The sequence below is a fragment of the Carlito syrichta genome, unplaced genomic scaffold (genome assembly GCF_000164805.1).
Source record: "Carlito syrichta isolate Samal-C Ts95f unplaced genomic scaffold, Tarsius_syrichta-2.0.1 Scaffold287502, whole genome shotgun sequence".
NCBI classification, from domain to species: domain Eukaryota; kingdom Metazoa; phylum Chordata; class Mammalia; order Primates; family Tarsiidae; genus Carlito; species Carlito syrichta.
This window is the reverse complement of record NW_007231598.1, coordinates 220,251-240,459: the sequence shown is the minus strand read 5'-3', so window position 1 is coordinate 240,459 and position 20,209 is coordinate 220,251. Positions and strand designations below refer to the sequence as shown.

Below are 20,209 nucleotides of genomic sequence, written 5' to 3'. Positions count from 1 at the left end.
CAATCCACTCACCTCAGCCTCCCAAAGGCGCGGGATTACAGGCTGAGCCACCGAGCCCGGCTCAGAACCAGCTTTTAATGAGCAAGAGGAGAGGGAGGAAACAGTGGGAAGAATGAGGACTGATGTCTGACCCCTAGCTGGGAGAGGGTGGAGGCTAATGGTCCAAAAGAGGATACCCCCTAATCTGCCCCACCCCCTGCAAACTGAGCTATTTCATCAAAGCTACTCCCAGGCATGACCCAGGGCTGCACACCCTCCAGGCCTGCAAGCAGACGCAGGAAGAGAGTCCAAACTGCATCTTTGCATGTCTCCTAGCCAACCCCATTTCTGGGACCCAGCAGATCCTGCTTAAAATGTTTCTGAAAGAGATCCCTACTTCGCTGAGTGTAAGCTCTTTGAGGACAAGGATTTTTTTGTTTGTTATTCCTCTAACACCTAGAACGGTGCCTGTCTCATAATAAATGTCTGTTGAACGAATAAGCAAGCAAGGCAACGAGAGCTGCCTGTGCTGTGGACCCTGAGATGTGGCAGGAGGGTCAGAGAGGATACCTTCTTCTTGCTGCAGTAGATCTGCCATTTCTTCTCAGGGGGCAGTGCAAACATAGCCTCCCGGTTTTTGTCCGTGAGATCCAATTCATCCTGCAAAGACAAAAAAAAATATGTCTGAAACTGGGGATGGCTGAGATTGGAATATTCAGCCTTACAGGACATTGCAATTCTCCCTAATCTATTCCTTACTTACCCTACTCTCTTCCTCCCAAAGAGCACCAAGGATAGGATAAGGCATTTCCTTTTCTACTAGAAATACAGTGCCACCCCCTTGCCTTACCCCAAACCTGTGCTGCTTCTCTCCATGCTCCCCTGACTTCCTGTCCATCCCTCCCTCCTGCTCCGGGTGACCCTGTTCCCCGCCCATCTCTTGCTAGGCCCTAATTCTCTTGCTCAGGGTTGCTTGTTTTCCTTCCCTTGTCTTTCTTAAGCTTGTCAACACCACAAGTCAAAGCCTGACCAAGAAGGGAGACATCTACAGATCTAGTCCTGCCTGTCTCTCAGATCCCTGCCCCCTCAGATTCAAGTTCACCCGGTCAAAGTGGGTCCCAGCACAGGCTGGTGAGAGCTGGTGAGGGCCAGGGACTGAGCAGAGTAGGAAGGCCATGCCATGTCAAGGGAGGCACTGATCTGCTTCCCATGGAGGAAGTGCCAGCCAGAGGCAGGCCCCCACCCCTCAGAACCACCAAGACAGGGCTGGGTACACACAAGGCTCCACTAGGCCAGTCCACACTTTCCAAGGAGTAAAACTGGGAAGTTTCTGAAGTCATCATATTTGGGGTTACTCTATAGGTTGTTTGGGGTGGCTTTATAGATTTGGCTGTGCTTGATGGTCTCTAAAAAGCTCTCTCTCTTTTTCTGAGTTGGAGTCTCAGTCCATCACCCAGGCTGGAGTGCAGTGGCACACTCACGGCCACCCCACGTCGACCTCCTGGACTCAGGCGATCCTTCTGCCTCAGCCTTTCAAGTAGCTGGAACTACAGGCATGCACTACCACACCCGGCTAATTTTTTTATTTATTGTAGAGATAAGGTCTCGCCAAGTTGCCCAGGCTGTTCTTGAACCTGTGGGCTCAGGCAATCCCCTCCCCTCGGCCCCCCAAAGTGCTAGGATTACAGGCTTGAGCCGCCACGCTCGACCAAAAGCTCTCTTTTTGAAGCGCCTCTGCTATGGTTCATGAGCAATGCCAAGGCTCATCAAAGGAATAGTTAGTGGGTCATAGGGAACATAGTGTGCTTTTCAACCAATTATTGTGTGTTTAAAAAAAAATCAAAAGCAAAACTGACATTAAGACAACAAAGCATGATATAACTAATCTTTATATTTTCAAATATGATAAATAGTGAAAATAATAGCTAAGGAAGTATAAGGGTCTTAAATTTCAATATCAATAATCTTTCTTTGTACTTTCGTTTGTTTGTTTGTTTTTTGAGACAAGGTCTTGTTCTGTTGCCCAGACTGGAGTGCAGTGGCGCACTTCATAGCTCACTGTAGCTTTGAAATCCTGGGCTCAGGCCCTCCTCCCAGCTCAGCCTCTGGAATAGCTGAGATAACAAGCATGTGCCACTATGCCTGGTTGACTTTTGTATTTTTTGAAGAGATTGGAGGGAGGCCTCAATTAATTGCCAGAACTGATCTTAAACTCCTGGCTTCAATCAGTCCTCCCATCCTGGTCTTCCAAAATGCTGGGATTGCAGGCATGAGCCACTGTACCCATCCTCCTTACACTTTTAGTCAAGAGAGAACAGTTAAGACTTTCCTTCACCCAGATCAGAACTATCCAGTAGAAATATAATATGGGCCACATAAATTTTTCAAATTTCCTAGTCACATTAAAAAATTAAAAAGATATAGGTGAAGTTAACTTTAATAATACATTTTATTTAAACTAGTATATATAAAATGTGGTCATTTCAACATATAATCAATGTAAAAATTATCAATGAGATATTTTACACTATTAGAAGAAATGAAGTCTTCAAAATCTGGTGTGTTCAGATGAGACAGGAGCCCCCCACACCCACAGACCACACATGTAGATGGCACATGCAAGGATTATTTGAAATAATGGCCATCAGTTCACCTGCCTTTGGAACCAAAGACTCCTGTAGATTTAAAACCAAACAAAGGTTCTTCTCTAGAACTGCTCTCTATAAAATCCAGGAATGCCTTGGTCAAAACTCCCAAAACCTTGTTTAAGGCTTCTTTTCCATGTTCAGAATCAGAAATAAAAGAATAATGAGAGTTTCGTGCATCTTACGTTTTCCAACACAAATTCCACACCTCTTCACCCTCTTTTGGTCTTTTAGAAAAGTAGTTTGGATTACCTCAAACCTGTGCTTAAAGCCTTCAGTGGCTTTCAATTGCCCTTAGGATTGGAACCCAAATCCTAGTTATTCTGTTCTTCACGATGCCCCCCAAAAGACTCATTCTTTTCTGACTAGAGACACTTACATATGCTGTTTCTTCTGCAGGGAACTTCCTTCATTGTCCTAGACCCCTGTTAGCTTATCTAACCATCACTGCTTTCAGAGCTCAGTGGAAATGTCCTTATCATATCAAATTTAGGAAAATTCATTGTTTCCTGATTTATACCTTTTCTCTGGATGGGATGAGGGGAGGGGGAACAAAGTATTTGCTCATGCAGAATAACATTTGGAGCCTGCTCACAGAGGCCATTGTGACCTCCTCCAGACTTGAATACAGCTCTCTGCAAGACACTCCCACAGCCCCTTGAATGCTCCCTGTCCTCGACCTCTTCACACTTGTCACTGCTCTTCAAGTTCAATCTTTCCTATTAGACTTCACATTCTTGGAGGCAGGGGACGTGTCTGAAGGTTCATCACTAAATCCCTAGGTCCTTCATATGACCCAGCACATGGCAGTGTCTCCAAGAAATAGTTTTAGTTTTTTTGATACATACCTAACGCCCTTCCTCTTGTAGGCAAGACTTGTCTGATTCACCCTTGCTTTTGCTAGAGTTCCTTGAAGGGTCCCTGCTCACTGAAGATGCTTAGTAAACATTTATTGTCTAAAAGGGTCAAAGAAAGGAGTACCTCTTACCATGTTCTTATTTCAAAATTCACATGGTCTACTCAAGAAAATGTTGGGCTCCAAATGTTACTCTGCATGAGCAAACGTTTTGTTCCCCCTCCCATGATCCCATCCAGAGAAAAGGTATAAATCAGAAGACAATGAATTTTCCTAAATCGGATATGATGAGGACAACTTTTTCACATAACCTGCATGGTCTCATCTTGTAGTGGCCCTGAAGGGCTGGATTGGCCTAACCAGGTGCATCTATTAGCAAGCCACATTCCAAACCATACCACACTTTTTACTGACCCATCATGGAATGAGCAACCAAGAGCTGATGGTAATTAAACTTGTGTTTATGGCTTTACGCCAGGGCTCAAGTACTGCATCCTGGGTCTGGGACTTCCTTTGGTGGGCACTGTCTCGCCATGAGATCCCCAAATAAAGGAATCATATTTCTTTCCTATTCTGTTTTCTTTTGGTCAGAGTATGAAGTGCTATACACAGGGGCATCTCACAAGGCAGACATGTACCAGTCTGCATGGGCATTGCAGAGCCAGGAAGGGCTGGTCCTCATGTGAATGGAGAGCTTCCAACTGCTCCTGGCTAGATGTGAGATATAACCATCCCACACCCAGACCAGGTCCCAGGTGTGATACAGGCTCCTCTACCTCCATGTTCCTAGTCAATTATCCTCTGTTCCAAGGTGCCCAGTGTCTGCACAGTTCCTGCTCTGTTCCTTCTTCCTGCCTTGAAGATTAAAGGTTCCCAGGGAAACTTCAGAGAGAGCAGAAGAGAGAATGGTTCCAAGCATTCTGATGTTCTTTGAGACTCTTTACCACCTTATTTCACAATAGCCCAGAACTGCCACTTCCTTATGATCACCAAACAGCTGACCCATGTGGTCTAGATTTCAATTCAGACAAACAGTAGGTCCATTCTTCTGGGGACATATGTCATGGTGTCTATCTCAGTAAGAGTCTCTGTTCCCCTCACACAGCTGAGGTGTCCTGGGGGTCCACCTCCTCCCCGAGAGGAAGTTTTGAGAGGTGGAGACCCCAGCCAGGAGCCCTGCCCTCTGTCCTGCTCTGTTTGCCCATCCACCCTCCTCCCTATTGTCCACACTCTCACTCCCCACCCCCTCACTGACCACCAGCTCTGCGAAGCGGACATTGAGCTCCTCTGGGTTCGGGATTGGGCTGGAAAACTCCATGTACTGCAGAGGATGGTTGTCCCGGAGGTTGATCTCAGGAAGGTTGCTGCCTCCAAAGCAGCACAGGAAACCCAGGCCATGGCGGCTTCTCTTGCGGGGGGCCATGGTCACTGTAGGCCGAGAGGGTCAGCAGGCAGATGCCCTAGGTCCTCATCGTAATCTAGGAAGAAGAACAGAGAGCACAAAGTGGTCAGGCATATAAGTCAGACAGGTGAGGACAGAGGTCACTCTGCCTTCAAAACCTCTGTCCCACAGACTGTCAGGAGCCCTTACCCTATAGCCAAGGTCCCTCCCTTCTCCCATAGCTTCTCTCTGTTCCCTTCAGCTCCTTCCACCTAGAGGCATTCACGCATCCTTCCCACCGTGACCTTTGAGTGTTGCTTGCCCAGACACCTTCACATTCCTCTTCCTTGCGCCCAGAAAAGAGAGGAGGGTTGTGGTTACAGAATATGACTTCCAGGTGGCCAGAACTATCTTTCCATCAGTGTGCAGATGTTATTTCATTCCCTGACCTCTAAAAGGTCAGCTCCAGTCAGCCTCACTTGCTCACTTGATTCATTTCAGGGTCTGAAAATGACGAACTTAAAGGCGTCATGCAATGAGGAGAGAAGGATTGAAGAAGACTGGCAGAGGAAACACTGAACTAATTATATAGCATAGCTCCGAAACCAGAGCCTCCTGAGATGTATAGGATGGAAGGCTGTAGAGACTGGCACGACGTTCTGCTCAGTTGGTTGGAAACAGGCCCATTTGGACAAATGTGAAATAGCAATGGCAGTAGTTTGCTTATCCTTCTAGAAGAAGGAGGCCAGTTGCTATCAGAGAGGCCACCTGGAGGAGTTGTTAGAGTTGGAGTAAGGAAATGGGACTGATCATTGGAGTTGTGTCCAACATATGGAGGAAATCTGCTCAGATCTGCTTTTCATACTAACCAAGGACAGAGAACGCTGCTCTCAACAGTTGGGTGGTCATTGGAACAGAAAGGGTTAAGTCTTTGGCTTGCCACTGGGAAAGCCTAAGTCAATGATGACTGGCTCAAGGAGGAATGCTGGCCTTAGTCATCAATGCCAGGTAGCTTCTAGAGCCATTAAGTCCAATGATCAACACACAGGCCTCTTGAGGGGCACTGGCTTCTGAACATGCTTTTAGACATCCTGAGTGGCTTCAGGAGAGGGACATAGCTCACTCACCAAACCACTGCCCAGCCAGATTCTCCCATTCTGTACTCACAGATCTTAATTTTCTGAATATAAAATAGGATTCTGTTTTATCCCTGCTAAATATCATAGTCTTGATTCTTATTTTTGAGTCTTGATTCTTAGCTGTTTCTCCTAGACTTGGATCATTAGTAGATTATAGAATGCTTCCATAGTCATCACCCACATCATTGTTGAAAGCGTTGACTAGAACAATGACATAGACCCAAGTGACATAACAACCTCATCCAGGAATGTCAGAGAACTTTCATCAGTACTCTCAGAGGACCTACTCTAAATCCATGTAACTACACTCTCATCCAGTCCCTCTTTTCTACAAAGACTATATGAAATGTTTTTCCTAAAGCCCTGTGGAACTCAAGATACTTTCAATCTAAAGCATTCCTCTGAACCAAGTTCTAGAAGCTTATCAAAAAGAAAACAAGATAAATATGGCATAACTTGTTCCTAGTGAACTCAAGACAACTTCTGGAGAACATTGCTTTCTTTCCTAAGTTCTAAAAATCTGGCTAATAATTTAGTGTAAACTTATCTGGCCTCTCATATGTTATGATCCATTTTAATTATAATTCTAGAACTTTCTACCAGCTCCATTTTATCTTTCTTTATAAACTTTGTGACAGACTCTAAAATAGGCCCAGGAAAGCCTCAAATAACACATTATTCAAGGTCATCTTGTATTATGGCTATCTTTTCTCTGTTTGTGTATATACTGTCTCTCACAAAGATAGTGGAGCCTTTTTGAGAGCAAGGTCCATGTCTCCTACTTTTTTGACAACACTCCTCATATCTCTAGCCAATAAAATCCTTGCACTAGTGGGTACTCAATATTCCTTGGCCAATTGGGAAATGGCCTATGCTCATGGAAAAGGAGGAAAGAAGGGTATTTATTCATATAAGGATAGATGAATACTGATGGAAATCTGACTACCAGTGGTTGAAAAGTAATCCAGAAAAATTTAAAAGGAACAAGAAGACTGTCCCAGAGGCTGGGAGTAGAAGCAGCAGCCACCAGTCTAATGCAGAAATCCTGGTAAAGACCTGGAGTAAGCTGGTAAAGACATGATGGTAAAGACCTGGAATAAGCTGGCTTCTGGGTGACAAAGAGAGGAAGGGACACTTTGGGGTTCCCACGGGACTTGATAGCCAATCGCTAAGAATGGGTGAGACAGAGCCCTGGTCTCTGACACTCAGGCTTAGTAAAGCACCAATTCTGTAACAGATTAGGGGTAGATGATCCTGGAGTTCCCTGCCCATTGTCAAGTGTGGGATGGTCACATGGAATACAGACCAGATTTCCTTTGTTTTCGTCAGACTCCAAAATGCAGCTGCAGTTGGTGAGCAAGACAGCTTTGTTCAGGGCACGAAGCATGGAAGGGAAGCTCCCAGAGGCTGCAGGGAGGCTCAGCTGACAGCATGATGGAACTCTAGGGAAGGACAGAGAGGACCAGGAACCCCTCTTCCTGCCTTCACCTCCTCAACTTCTTGCTCCCCCAGTCTTCCTCTTACCTTCTTTGCTCTTCATCTCCCAAGCCAAGCTTTATCTGGGGAAGTCAGGAGTAGGGGCAGGGCTAGCACACAGCTGGTATAACCTGATACGGTCTTATACCCGCTGTTTATAGCTACAACTGCTCTGATTGGCTGGAGCCTGTGCCATACCTGTTATTATTTTGGCATCTCTCTGAGTGCGGGGCATGAGGTTCAGTGGCCCCTAGGCGGAGGGAAGAAGTAGACACAGACCCTCCAAACAGGAAGTTCTGTCCCCCAAAAGAGAGGCTTTGTGCACTCAGGGGACTGGTGCATTTTTGCCCTTTTTTTTTTTTTGAGTTGGAGTCTCACTCTGTTGCCCAGACTGGAGTGCAGTGGCCGCTCCCGGCCACCGCAGCCTCGACCTGCTGGGCTCCGGCGATCCTTCCGCCTCAGCCTTCCGAGTAGCCGGAATTACAGGCATGCGCTACCACACCCGGCTGATTTTTTGATTTATTGTAGAGATGAGGTCTCGCTGCCCAGGCGGGTCTCGAACCCACGGGCTCAGGCAATCCACTCACCTCAGCCTCCCAAAGGCGCGGGATTACAGGCTGAGCCACCGAGCCCGGCCATTTTTGTCCTTTTAAGGGGTTGCCTGTTTGACAGCTCCCAAGAATGTTTATGTTCCTGAGGACACTCTCAACTAGCCTTTCTTAAGTCCTTTCCTGCCTCCCTTTCTTAAGGCCCCATTTGAATATCCAAAACTAAAATCTCAGGCTCTTCTCTGGATGGAACCTCAAAAATCACGTCGCTTCATGGCAGAGATCAGAAAATTGAGACACAAAGAGGAAATGCCTTATCTGAAGTCACAGAGCTGAGATTAACACCCTAGGTTCCAGCATCCAGGCTGTGGTCAGGTCATTGTTCCACCAGAACTCATCCTCTCACGTCCATGGGCCTTTCTGCCCACTTGCCTCATCCTTCAATAGCCTCCCGCCACTAGAGCAGACCAAACTCTACAGCTTGGTTTAGAAATGCCTCTAGTCTCAATGGTTCCCTGAGACCAGGAGACATTTATAGAGGCTCCAAAGGCCGCCTGCTTCTCCCCTAGGAGTTACCTCTATTTTCTGAACCCTAATTTCTGACCCACCCCTGCTCCTTCACTCCAGCTTCCTGGTAATGGGGAGACAGGGATAGAAGAGCAGAGGTTTTGAAGTCAGACTGGGATTCAACTCCTGTCTTTGCGTTCCCAGTGGGTGTCCACGAGCAAGTCTTTCGACCACTCAAGAGCCCCACATTCCTCTTCTGAGACACCACGATCATCATAGCATCTTCCTCATTGGGTTTTAGTGAGGAGTAAATGAAGTAATGGAAGCAAAATGCCCAGAGCACAGAGCAGGTGTGTACTAAATGAAGCTTTCATTCTCATTGTCACCAGTGAGGTGAGACTTGCCCTGCCCAGATCCTGCAACCCTCAGCCCTTCTCCAGGCATGAATGAGATTACAAAGACCTGGATCATGGGAATTTGCTTAGCCGGATTTAAGAAGTCAGCTGACTCTGCCGTCTATACCAAGGAAATCTAGGCCAGAGGAGCTGGGCTTTTCACTGGGTTCTGAATTACCTCTAGTTAGAGAGATAAACAAATCCTCGCCACTGACCCTGGACAGGGAGTGGAAAAGGTGAGGTGGCCAGAGCAATTAATTTCTGCAAATGCCCTTTAGAAGAGGAAAAATGAGGTTTCTGCCTCAGAGGAGAAGTGAGAAGCAACAAGGGAAAACGGGATGCAAAGACAGAAGGAAACCCTGTGGACTTGAACTCAGGCCAGAGGGATTAAATCTCCCCCGCACCCCCTTTCCTCTCCATGGAAACTTCCTCAATACCAACAGCTCCCAGCCCTCCACATCCTGTCTCTCTGCCTCCTCCCTTCTTCCTGTGGGGACAAGGTCTACTCAGGATTGTCAGTCCCTAAACACAGACCAACTTTCTTAAGACACTAAACCATAGGTCACAGCTGGTTCATCAACACCTCCTGTGAGGGCTGGAAGGCTCTTTAGAGGGTCCTCCCCACACCCGAGTCCTCTGGCTCCAGTCAGACTGGTCCTTTCACATAGGAGGCATGTTGCCTTAACTCCAAAAACTAAGGCTAGTCCCAGCTCTGTTACTCGCCAGCTGGAGATCAGCAGGCCACAGTGTCAGTCTCTCTGGGCCTCAGTTTCCTCTCTGTACAATGGTGGGGGTCGACTAAAACCTTCCATGACTTTACCAGCCTGACCTTTCACACTGTCTGGCATAATCCTATTCCCAAAGGTTTCTCAAGGCCTTTCCTCAGCCTGTACTGAGCACAGGCCCACATTCCACCCCAAGCCAGGAAGGACTTCCTATTACTTGATTTCATTCCTTCCATTTGGACTGTAGAGATGCAACTCCTAACCCTTACCCTAAAACCCTAACCCCTAGCCACTCCACATACCAGCGTTTGCATTTTTAGGACTTCTGATTCCTCAGTCTTAAGTAAAAGCAGAATTATACTAACACTTGAGGCTTTGCTATGTGCCAGACACTAGGCTGTAACTACATTTTATCCCCACAGTAAATCTCTGAGATAGGTGGCTTCATATTAAAGAAGTTATTTCAAACAACAGTGAAAAGTAAAAAGCTCACAAATGCAACAGCAACAACAACAACAACAGCCCATACACAAAAAAGGTGATTCAGAGAGATGAGAGTTTAAGTAATTTGCCTAAGGTCACACACATCTAGTTGGGGGCATAGCTAGGATATAAATCCAAGACTGTCTGACTCTGGAGCTGTAAACCACTAAGCCACAGGGCACAGGTCCAAGGAGTATCCTATGGTTAGATCTGCTCAGAGTTTCTCAAATGATGTATACATCCAGATTCAATAACTTATGATTCTGCATTTCTTGTGAGCTGGGCCAGGTGTTTTCACAGCTCTGAAATCTAATTTCAGTTTCACAGTGACCTTGTGATGTGGTTATTATTATCATTATCATCATCTCCCCTTACAGATGATATTGAGGCTTCCGGAGTAGTTATGTGGTTTGGTCAATGACACCCAGCTGCTGAGAAACAGAGCTAGGACGCCTAAGAAGGTATTCCGACTCCAGGTCTAGCTGTCTTGTCACAGAACCAAAGCTGACTCAAAAAATCCTCCTGTAGCTCTCAGGAACAATGCTGTGGTTTGGGGGCATTCAAGTAGCTTCTCCTATCCCCTCTCCATGTCTATACATAGGGATAACAGGGCAAGGACATGCTATTGACTGTCTCTCCTTGGCCACTTCCAAAGTGCCTACCAGGAGCCAGGCGCTGCTTGGATAACTCTCTGCGTCATCTCATTTATGCTCCCAACCCTTCAACAGTATCTCTATTCCTTTTTATTGGTAGTGACACTAAACTCCCAAAGGTCAGGCACCTTGCCCAAAGGCCAAACTTTATAAGTGAAGGGGTCTGAGGACAGTAGTGTCTCATATCAACACACGTGGTTTTGACCAGCAATTAGCCCATGTGCTGGTCACTGACCTGGGTGATGAGGACAGAGGAATGAACGAGACATTGTTTCTTTCCTTGAGGTCCCCTTCTCGTGGAGGAGCCGAGGGAGTTAAGACAGTGACTACACGGAGGGCTAGAGAGAGTGGTGTTTAGGCCACACTGAAAAAGGGAACCTGATCCAACCCGGGGGAGGGGGTGAAGGAGAAGTCAGGGCAGGCTTCCAGGAGAAGGTGACATGAGCCAGCCTTGAAAGGGGTGAGAGTATTAAAGATGGGCAGAAGGGGAATGGCATAAGCAAAGGCATGGCTGGGAGTTGCAGCATGACCTGGTGAGACCAGAGTCCTGCTAGTGGCTCTGTCCTTTTGTGGCTAAATCAACAGGCAACGGAAAGAGAGAGGGTGCACAAGTACCCTGGTTTGACAGCAGAGCTGCAGGCATCCTGAGTAGCCTGCTTCTTTGCCCTCTCCCTCCAGGTTCCCCAGGGTTGGGGCCGGGAAAGGGACAAGAGCTGCTGCAGGGAACACAAGGAATGTAAACAATTTCCTGCTTCACAGGCAGGGATCACTCCCTATACACTGACCCTCCACGTGCCACTTGTGGCTGGGGTTACCTAGGCCTTTCCAAGGAAGAGTCTGTGTTTTTCCATCCCAGCCTGCACTGCCAGGCCCTCTGCGCACCCATCTTCCCACCACCTACCTACACTACACCTGCTTCTACCTCCAGCCTCTGAAGAACCATCTTCTTGTGTTTTGTGGGCAGCAAACAGGTCTGGAGTCCCTCTTAACCCCGTCTACACCCACATCCCCCCTGAAGCTGCCTAAATTAGCAATGCTCAACTCTATCCTCAAACTCATTTGCCTTCTGATCAGTTGCCATAAACTTTAACCACGTGACTTCAGACAAGTTACTTAGCTTCTTGGAGCCTCAGTGTCTTCATCTGTAGAATGGGGGAAAGAATAATAGTACATAATTCATATGTAGTTGTCATGAGGATTACATTAGTTAGTATTTGTAAAGCACTTGGAATAGAGACTAGGGAAAGTAAAGGCTCTCAATAGCTATATAGACAAGCTACAGTGCTACTTTTGACGATAGCTGAATATTGACTGCATGTACTACAGGAAATTTTCTCTAGACATGAATGAGTTGTACATTATTACAGGGCTTGGCAAACATTACAGGGGATAAATCCAGCCCGCAGACTGATGTAAGTACTACCTATGGTTACTGTTATGTAACAGAGATCGTATTGCCCACAAAGCCAAAAATATTTACTACCTGACCCTTTTCTAGAAAAAGACTGCTGATCCCTGTGTTATTGGGTTGAATCCTATGTAGTTGACATTATCCAATTATATTTAACCTGTAAAACCTATAAAAGCATCAATTTCATGTGGAGTATACTGCCTCCTCACTTGTCCTGTCTGACCCACTAAGTTGAGAGGGCCACGCTCTAAATCCAGCAATTCTAGCCATAATAAAGTCATAATTATTATTTATTGAGCATCCATCATGTTTAAGATTTATCTCAAAACTTTCACCTCCTCCTTGTACAGATGGGGAAATTTGAGGCTTAGAAAGACATTGAGTATGAGCCTAGGACTCAAGCCAGGTCTCCAGACACCACTGCTGTGCTGCCCTCATTCAATGCTTTCTGTCTAAGAGGTAAGAGGTTGCTGGAAGTGGGAACAATCTCTAATTAGGATAAGAAATGGTGAACAGGAAGGCCTCCCATCTCCCCACCTCTCTGTGTGCCCAGCTCTGGAACCTAGTCCTGTGGCTTCCCTGGCAGGACAATCTCAGTCTCTCTCTCTCTCTCTCTCTCTCTCTCTCTCTCTCTCTCTCTCTCTCTCTCTCTCTCTCTGGCTGTCTCAGGCAGCACTCTGAACAGACTTTCTGACTTTCTATGAGCCTCAGGCAAGACTGGGGAGGGACAGGGAGCACTCTCAAATATAAGCAAGCTCTCTTTCCAGGACTAAGGAAGCTATTCTTAGCAACCGCCTAAATTATGGTTTCCCCCTGCACTCTGGGAAGGGCGAAGAAAGCAAAAGTATACTCTCAGCCCCAGTATCTCCTCTGTGCAGTCCTGGAGGTAGGAGACATAGGGAGGAGTTGCTGAGATCTGAGGAGAAAAGGAAGCAGAGAAATGAATTTTCAGGGAAAAGTGCAACTGAAAATCCCTAAAAGTGGCATTTCTCTAACTTTGGGGTGAGGGTATGAGTTGTAGATTTTCCAATCAGTTTTATCATTTTGAGGAATGATTAAGATAATATAGGTTTCTTTGAATCACTAGGGCAGGAACAAAGCAGACGGTAGCTCTCCAAGGCCATAGTCAAGCATTCATTCATTCATCCATTTATACATCTATCCATCCATCTGTCCACCCCCTGAGAGACTACCACAAAGCACTTTTCTGAAAGTGTCAGATGCACCAGACATCAAGTCCTATCCTCACCAAGTTCACAGTCCTACTGGAAAGGCATGTGCACAAACAACCAGGATGTAAGGGAGAGGAGAAGATGCAGTCCAGGCCCTGGGACCACAGGGAGGAAAGTGTGACTTCTGGCTGGGATGATCTGGAACATTCACCAGAGTAAGTGACATCAAAACTGGGTGTTGGAGGAAAGAAGGATGCCAGCACATGTGGGCATATACTCTCTTTCAAGACTGGCTCCATGTCACCTTCTCCTGGAAACCTGTCCTGACTTCTCCTTCACCCCTGCCCCCAGGTTCCCCCTTCTCGGTGCTGCCTAGGAAAGCAGTCTCAACCAAGAATGTGCCAGAAGAAGGACCTGGCATCAACAAAAGCCCAAGATGAACAAGAAGCTCTACCAGGCTGGCACGCAGGGCTCCAAAAGGGAAACAAGACTAGGACCCAATAAAGGAGGGCCTTGAGTGCTGGACTAAGGAGGACAAAGCCATTGAAGGTGGGTGGATGGGTGATTTATGCTGATTTGTTCATTGGCTTATAGTAGAAGAGAGAGTCTCTGAAGTGTGCTCCGAGCTGAGACTCGAAGAGACGCTTCTCGTGGCATTGTATGGGATGGAAATATAGGAGGGAGAGGCAGAAGAGGGTAAGAGTTAGGAGGCACTTTTGTCTGTGTGGGTAAAAGTGAACGAGGCCTTGAACTCCCAAGAACAGAGAGGAGAGGAAGATTACGACAATGTCATAGAGAGGGTATAAGCCTGCACGTGTGTGAGAAGGTGAGGGGGCCCAGGCATGTAGAGCAAAGACTGGAGCTGACAATTAGACTTAGGAATGGTGGGAGCTCTTTGAGTAACAGCTGTGAAGTGAGCAAGAAGGAATTCCAGCACCCAAATCTCTGCTACTCATTAGTGCCAGAAGTCTGGGGCTTCTGGCCAAAAGGAACTCATCCTACACACGACAGCCCATGGCCTCATTCCCTCAGTTTCCAAGAAGCTAAGCCCTTCCTCTGGTTCACACAGATGGGGCTGTCCTCATTGAAGGGTGCAGGGCAATGAGCCCCCAGCTTTTTCCTGTGTTCTCCTCCCAACTCTTCCACCGGAGAACCCAGCACCATTCGATAGCCCCAGGACTGGGAGAAGCTTCCCCACCCATCCCCCACCCACTCCTGGTCCACTTCTCCCGAGTTCCTAAGCCAAGAGGCATTCTGTCACTTATGAGGGCAAGACTCTGAAGTTCTGTTAGGGCAAGCCTGCCCTGGGAACCCAGTGGGACCTATGCACATGGTCCTACTGGTCCCCAGGGCTGAATCTTCTCCAGTACATGGTATTCTTACAACCCAGCTTGGCCCTCCCAGCATCCTTCCTTGGCACCTGAAGGCCCTGCTCCTGCCTCAGGGACCACAGGCACATTCATCCCCTTGGTGAGGGCAGATTGGGATAGGACAGGGACTGGGATCAGGGTGGAATAGGAGTTGAGTTGCCCCTGGAAGGCAAATTTGGCTAAAAATGCAGATCCAGGGAAACCCCTCACCTCTCTCTCAATTTTGTGTGTACAATTTCACCGGTTCATTCATTCATTCTAACATACATTTGTTGAGCCCCTAAGTACTGTGCTATGAGCTGGAAAAAAATTCATAATAAATATGAGTTTGGTTTGTTCAGGAAGGAAGACAATTAAATGAGTAAATACAATAAAGTGTAGATATGGTTACAAGGGAAGGAAGTATAAATATGGTTACAAAGTCGGAGGGATGTCTGCAGAACTGCATGGCAATGGGGGTTCTAGTCTACACTGAACCCTCTGCTCACACAAACGGTTTAGAGTGGGCATTGCACAGTGGAATGAGAGCAGAGACGCTACCAGAGATTCAGTACTGAAGTTCATCCCAGGATTACCAATACTATAAAAGATAGAAAACACCCAAAATGTGAAAACATAAGTATGGGTTAATGAGGACCAGTTACATGATAGACAGATAGATGATAGCGATAGATAGATGACAAAGATAGATGATAGAGAGACAGATGATAGATGATTGACAGATAGATGATAGATAGATGATTGGTAGATGATAATGATGGATAGATAGACAGACAGACAGATAGATAATACACACACACATACACATAATAGCCTAAAGTAATTATCTTTGGGTTGCTGGGGGTTTGGTGATTTTTCTTATACTTTTCTGGATTTTTCCAAATTTCCCTCTGAGTATGTATTATTTTTATAAGAAAAAATATCATTTTTAACAAAATAAGAAGAAACCTAGACTAAGAATGAGAAGACCTAGGATTGAGTACCAACTTTGCTCTAATAGCCAACCGAGATAACCTTGGACAAGAGAACGTAAGTTCTTTGGGCCTTGTCTGTAAATAAGTAGGTCAAACCACATATTTTCCAGAGCTTCTTCTACCCCTGACAATAGGATCTGTGCCACACAATACATGAGATGTTAAATGATGCTGATTGAATTGAATCATAACCCACAAACTCTCATTAGTTTGTCATTCATTCACGTGTTCATTCATTCATTCAACTACCACTGACTTTTAGTACCTACCCTATGCCTGGCACTGCTCTTGGGGCTGGGCATACAAAGGTAAACTAATCAGATTCAGCTCTTGCCCTCACAGAGTTATAGTCTCCCAAACTTAGAATCTCCTTTGCTCTTTGTCCTCCAATCCCTAATGCCCCATCCCGTTAATGATTCTTGCCACTTTTTGCCCCAAATGCCTTGTACGTATTTGTTTCATTCCCAAATACAAAGTTCCAGACCTAGTCCAGTCCCACATGATCTCATACTGAAACCAGTGCTCACCTCTCATTCCCTTGTGTTCCCAGTCATTCTGCAAACAGCTCTCTGAATAATGTTTCTAGGTTATTTTGCATGCATTCCTCAAAGTAACCTAAAAACATTATTCAGAGAGCTCAATTCAACTGAATTGACAGCAGCTCAGGGTCCCTGGGTGGGCAGGAACAGGGCACTCACAGCCTGGTTACAGTTCAGAAATTTGTAAGAGGAGACAAGATGACAAAGGGCATTGAGAATGGTGGCCATGACATGTAACTTTCAGGACAAGGCATCAGGTGAATGTGGATTGCGAGGAGGGTTGGGGAGAATCCCAGATCATTGTGCACTGAACAAGCAGGCATAGGAGATGCTTACTAAAGACTGAAGGAGAGACAGAGGAGAGAGGAAGGAGAATGTATGCTAGCATGTGAGAGAGGGTTTGACTATGGGTGCAGAGGTATGTGTGTGGTGTGTATACATGTGGTGTGTGTGGATATGGTATGGCATGTATATGTATGTGTGTATGCATTGCAATGCATATGTGTCGGTGGTGTACGTGCATGTGTGGTATGTATTTACGTGTGTGTGCAATGGTTTGTATGTGTGGTATGGTGTGATGTGTGTGGATTTATGTATATGTGGGTAGTGTATGTATGCGTGGTGTATGTATACATGTGGTGTGTGCGTGTGTGGTGTGTGTCTGTGTGTGTTCATCTCCAAGAATAAAATACACATGACTGTACTGACTTCAAGGTCTAAGTAGAAAGAAGACCCAGTCAGCTCCCAAAGTATATAAGTGGAGAAAAAAAGTAATATCCCTGAAAAATCAGCCCTTGCTTGGTTTATAAAGGAGTTGCCCAAGCACAGTATTTAGGAAATATTACTGTGGAGAATGCAACGTTTTTCTTCAGTTTCCTGTGACCCACCCTCTGGCCTGGGAGCAGAGACCCATTCAAAAGATGCCAGAGACTGCCATTCATGACAGGCCAGAGACTGAGTATTCACATCTCACCTCTCTTTATAAGTTATCTCATGTAATCTCACAACCACCCCACCCAGCGAGATCAGGATTTTTGACCAATGAGGACACTGAGGTCCAAAACTTGGAAATGATGCCCAACTAGGACTCTTAACCAACCCAGCTTCGATTCAGCTCTAGAGAGAGAAAGAGAGAGAGAGAGAGAAAGAGAGAGAGAGAGTGTATGTGTGTGTGTGTGTGTGTGTGTGTGTGTGTGTGTGTGTGTGTGTGTGTGTGTGTGTCCAGCAGATGTAATTGGGTTTCCTTTGGGTATGTATTACAATGGGGCATACCCTCCCTCTTTCTCTGCTATTTGTAATTAGGGTAGTGGGGTTTTGTTGCCTCCCCATCAATTCTCAGATGCAAAAAACAAATTGCTGACAATAAGGTATCCTAGACAATGCCATGTTCCACACTTTAAAAGATAAATATTTGATCCATTTCTAGAAAAAAGGATACTGACATTTACTAAAAGTTAGGCTGGGATCAAGCATTTACACTTATGACTTCATCTAATTATTCCAACAGTCTGCAAAGATAGTAGTATGATCTCCATTTTTTACATATCGGAAAATTAAAGCCCAGAGAAGATCAATAATTTGCCCAAGTTAGCAAAGTTCATAAAACATATGAACTTCAGTCTGACTGATTCCAAAACTCAGATGCAGCTGTTCCACTGCAAGATCACCTCACATAAATGGTAGCATAGCTATAAACAGTTGGTGCCCCCATGGCACTTCCTGTGGCATACATCCCAACTCTTTCCCCGTCTCCTCTCCCCAGCTCCAGGAAAGAACTCAGCATTGACACAGAGAAGTCCTGTCCCCAGCCACAGACAGCATTTGGGCCCCAGCATCTCACCACACACATAGCGTAAGGTCCAGCCTGTCCCATCTTCAGGGCCAGCCTCTCCGGCACGCAAGTTGGGCATGATCAGAAGGGCCCCGTGCTTGGTATAAAGCTCTGCTGTTGCCGTCTTGAAACTTTTAATCCTTTTCGAACAAGGAGCCCTGCATTTTCATGTTGTGTGGGGCCCCGCCAATCATGCAGCTGGTCCTGCCCATCTTCTACAGCAGCCAGCGCAGGCCGGTTTTCCCAGGAAGAGCAGCCCGGCCTGGCTGGCCACTCCCTGTGTGTTTCCAAAAATGTTACCCACAGGCCCTGAATGGTCAGAATCCAACAGAGACAAGTTACTTTAATCTGGAGTGGCTTCCTGCTTGAATGGGCTTGCTCCACAACCCAGTAGCTGCTGGGCTGCTCTACCCCATCTTTCCACCTTCTCACACCCCACTCCTCCACTCCACATTCCTGGTTTTCAGCCACATCGCCCCACTCACCCCTCCCTAAATGCACCATTGCTCAAGGGACTGAAATTCCTAGAGGGCAGGGACATTTTTATCTCCAACACTCCTCCACAGGGGCTCTTTCCTTACACACAGCAGGAAGTTGATAAGAACAGAAGGATTCAATGAACAGCTACAAAGTTATCTGTCAATTTAAAAAAAAAATTAATTAAAAATTTTTATGGCAAAAAAATGAATGGTTGTATTTCCTGAATTCTTGACCCTATCAATTATAAGACATGTCACCAATGTGGTAACACTTCACTAAGCATACTCAAAGATTGTACGTCCCAGTGCAAGAAGATACATAATAAAAGTGGGAGTGTATCTGAGCTTTGAATATAGTAAAGAATGGCTCTTCTGGTTCTGCATGTGGGTTCTCAACATTATCCCTCACCCCATCACCATGGGCTGACTGTGCAGAGTTTGACTGGCAATATAGACCTCACCTCATACACGCTCTGTCCTCTAAGCTTGGAACAGTTTCTCCAAGGGTCTGCACTTTCTTGACAGTGTGGCGGATCTCCAGTCTAGGCTGAAGCTGACCCCTTTCTTCCAGACTCCATCTACACCTCTTTCTATTCCTCCTCTTGATCTCATGTCAAAACCGCTCAACAAGCTACTTCCGCCTCTGCTTCTTCCGCCTCTCCTCCCATTCATCTCTTATGTAGACCTTACCTTCTCCGAGCAACCATGTCAGTCTGCCCGAATTCTCCCAAATAAACTCAAAGCACTTTCTGTCTGCTCTGTTTATAGGACACTTCATTATATACTACATCGTGACACTGTATGTTATTTGATTTCTTGTGTTTGTTTATTTTTATTGTACCAAAACACTTTCCCCCCATCTAGACCCCAAGCCCCATGAGAATAGCTCTGGGCACAGTGCAGTGTATGTAGCAGGACCCAGTCCTTAGTAAGCTCTTTCTGAATGGACAAAACCTAAGGGTTGTGAGTGGGCAGAGAGAGAGAAGAACGTGGCTAACTACCCGGAAATGAGTCTTCGTGGAAAACCCAATGAACTCAGGCCCTTAGATCTCTTCTCCTCTTCAGAATCCATTGGGGGTGGAAGGCATTCATCCAGGCCTTGGCCAGACACCCTCAAGAGGTGTCTCGAGTGACACATAGCAAGAGGCAAAGGAATGCTTCTTTATAAACCTGCATGGTTAAATTTGACCTTGGAATTCCCAGATAAACGCAGGACGCTTTTATTTCTGTTTGTTTCATTTGTTTCTAATTCCCCTCCCCTCCCTGTCAACAAAAGGCATCTTGATTGTAAAAGGTATGAGATATTTTCCTCTCTGTTCTTAGAGGAAAGGTATGCTTTCTCTGAGGTAAATGAGACTCTGGCTCTAGGATGTCAGGCTACACAAGCTGAGACTTCCTCTAAGGACCCAGGCCATCACCCCCAACCCCAGTGGTCTCCAGGCCCTGAGAACAGTCTTTGCATGGACTCTCCATTTCTAAGTCACCCTTTTTTAACCCTGACATCCTTGTAAGCTCCACCCTGATTCTCTCCACTGAAGGGGTCTCCCTCCTCAGTGTGCAGTACTGAGGCCTGTGACCCACCTCATCCCAGGATACTGCACTGCTTTGTATCACCTCTTTCCAGCTGTCACCCCCTCAGAGGCCCT

General features: G+C 46.2%; 1 protein-coding gene across 1 annotated transcript in view; it reads right to left on the bottom strand.

Moving 5' to 3' along the window:
• Positions 1-20,209, bottom strand: part of DAAM2 (dishevelled associated activator of morphogenesis 2) — an 83,283-nt gene that overhangs the window by 43,843 nt on the left and 19,231 nt on the right. The window contains exons 2-3 of the mRNA XM_021709847.1: positions 4,736-4,958; positions 550-639 (exon numbers count right to left, since the gene is read on the bottom strand). Of these exons, the coding sequence (XP_021565522.1) occupies positions 550-639; positions 4,736-4,903 (258 nt within the window). The 5' untranslated portion in view covers positions 4,904-4,958. The remainder of the gene's footprint in view (positions 1-549; positions 640-4,735; positions 4,959-20,209) is intronic.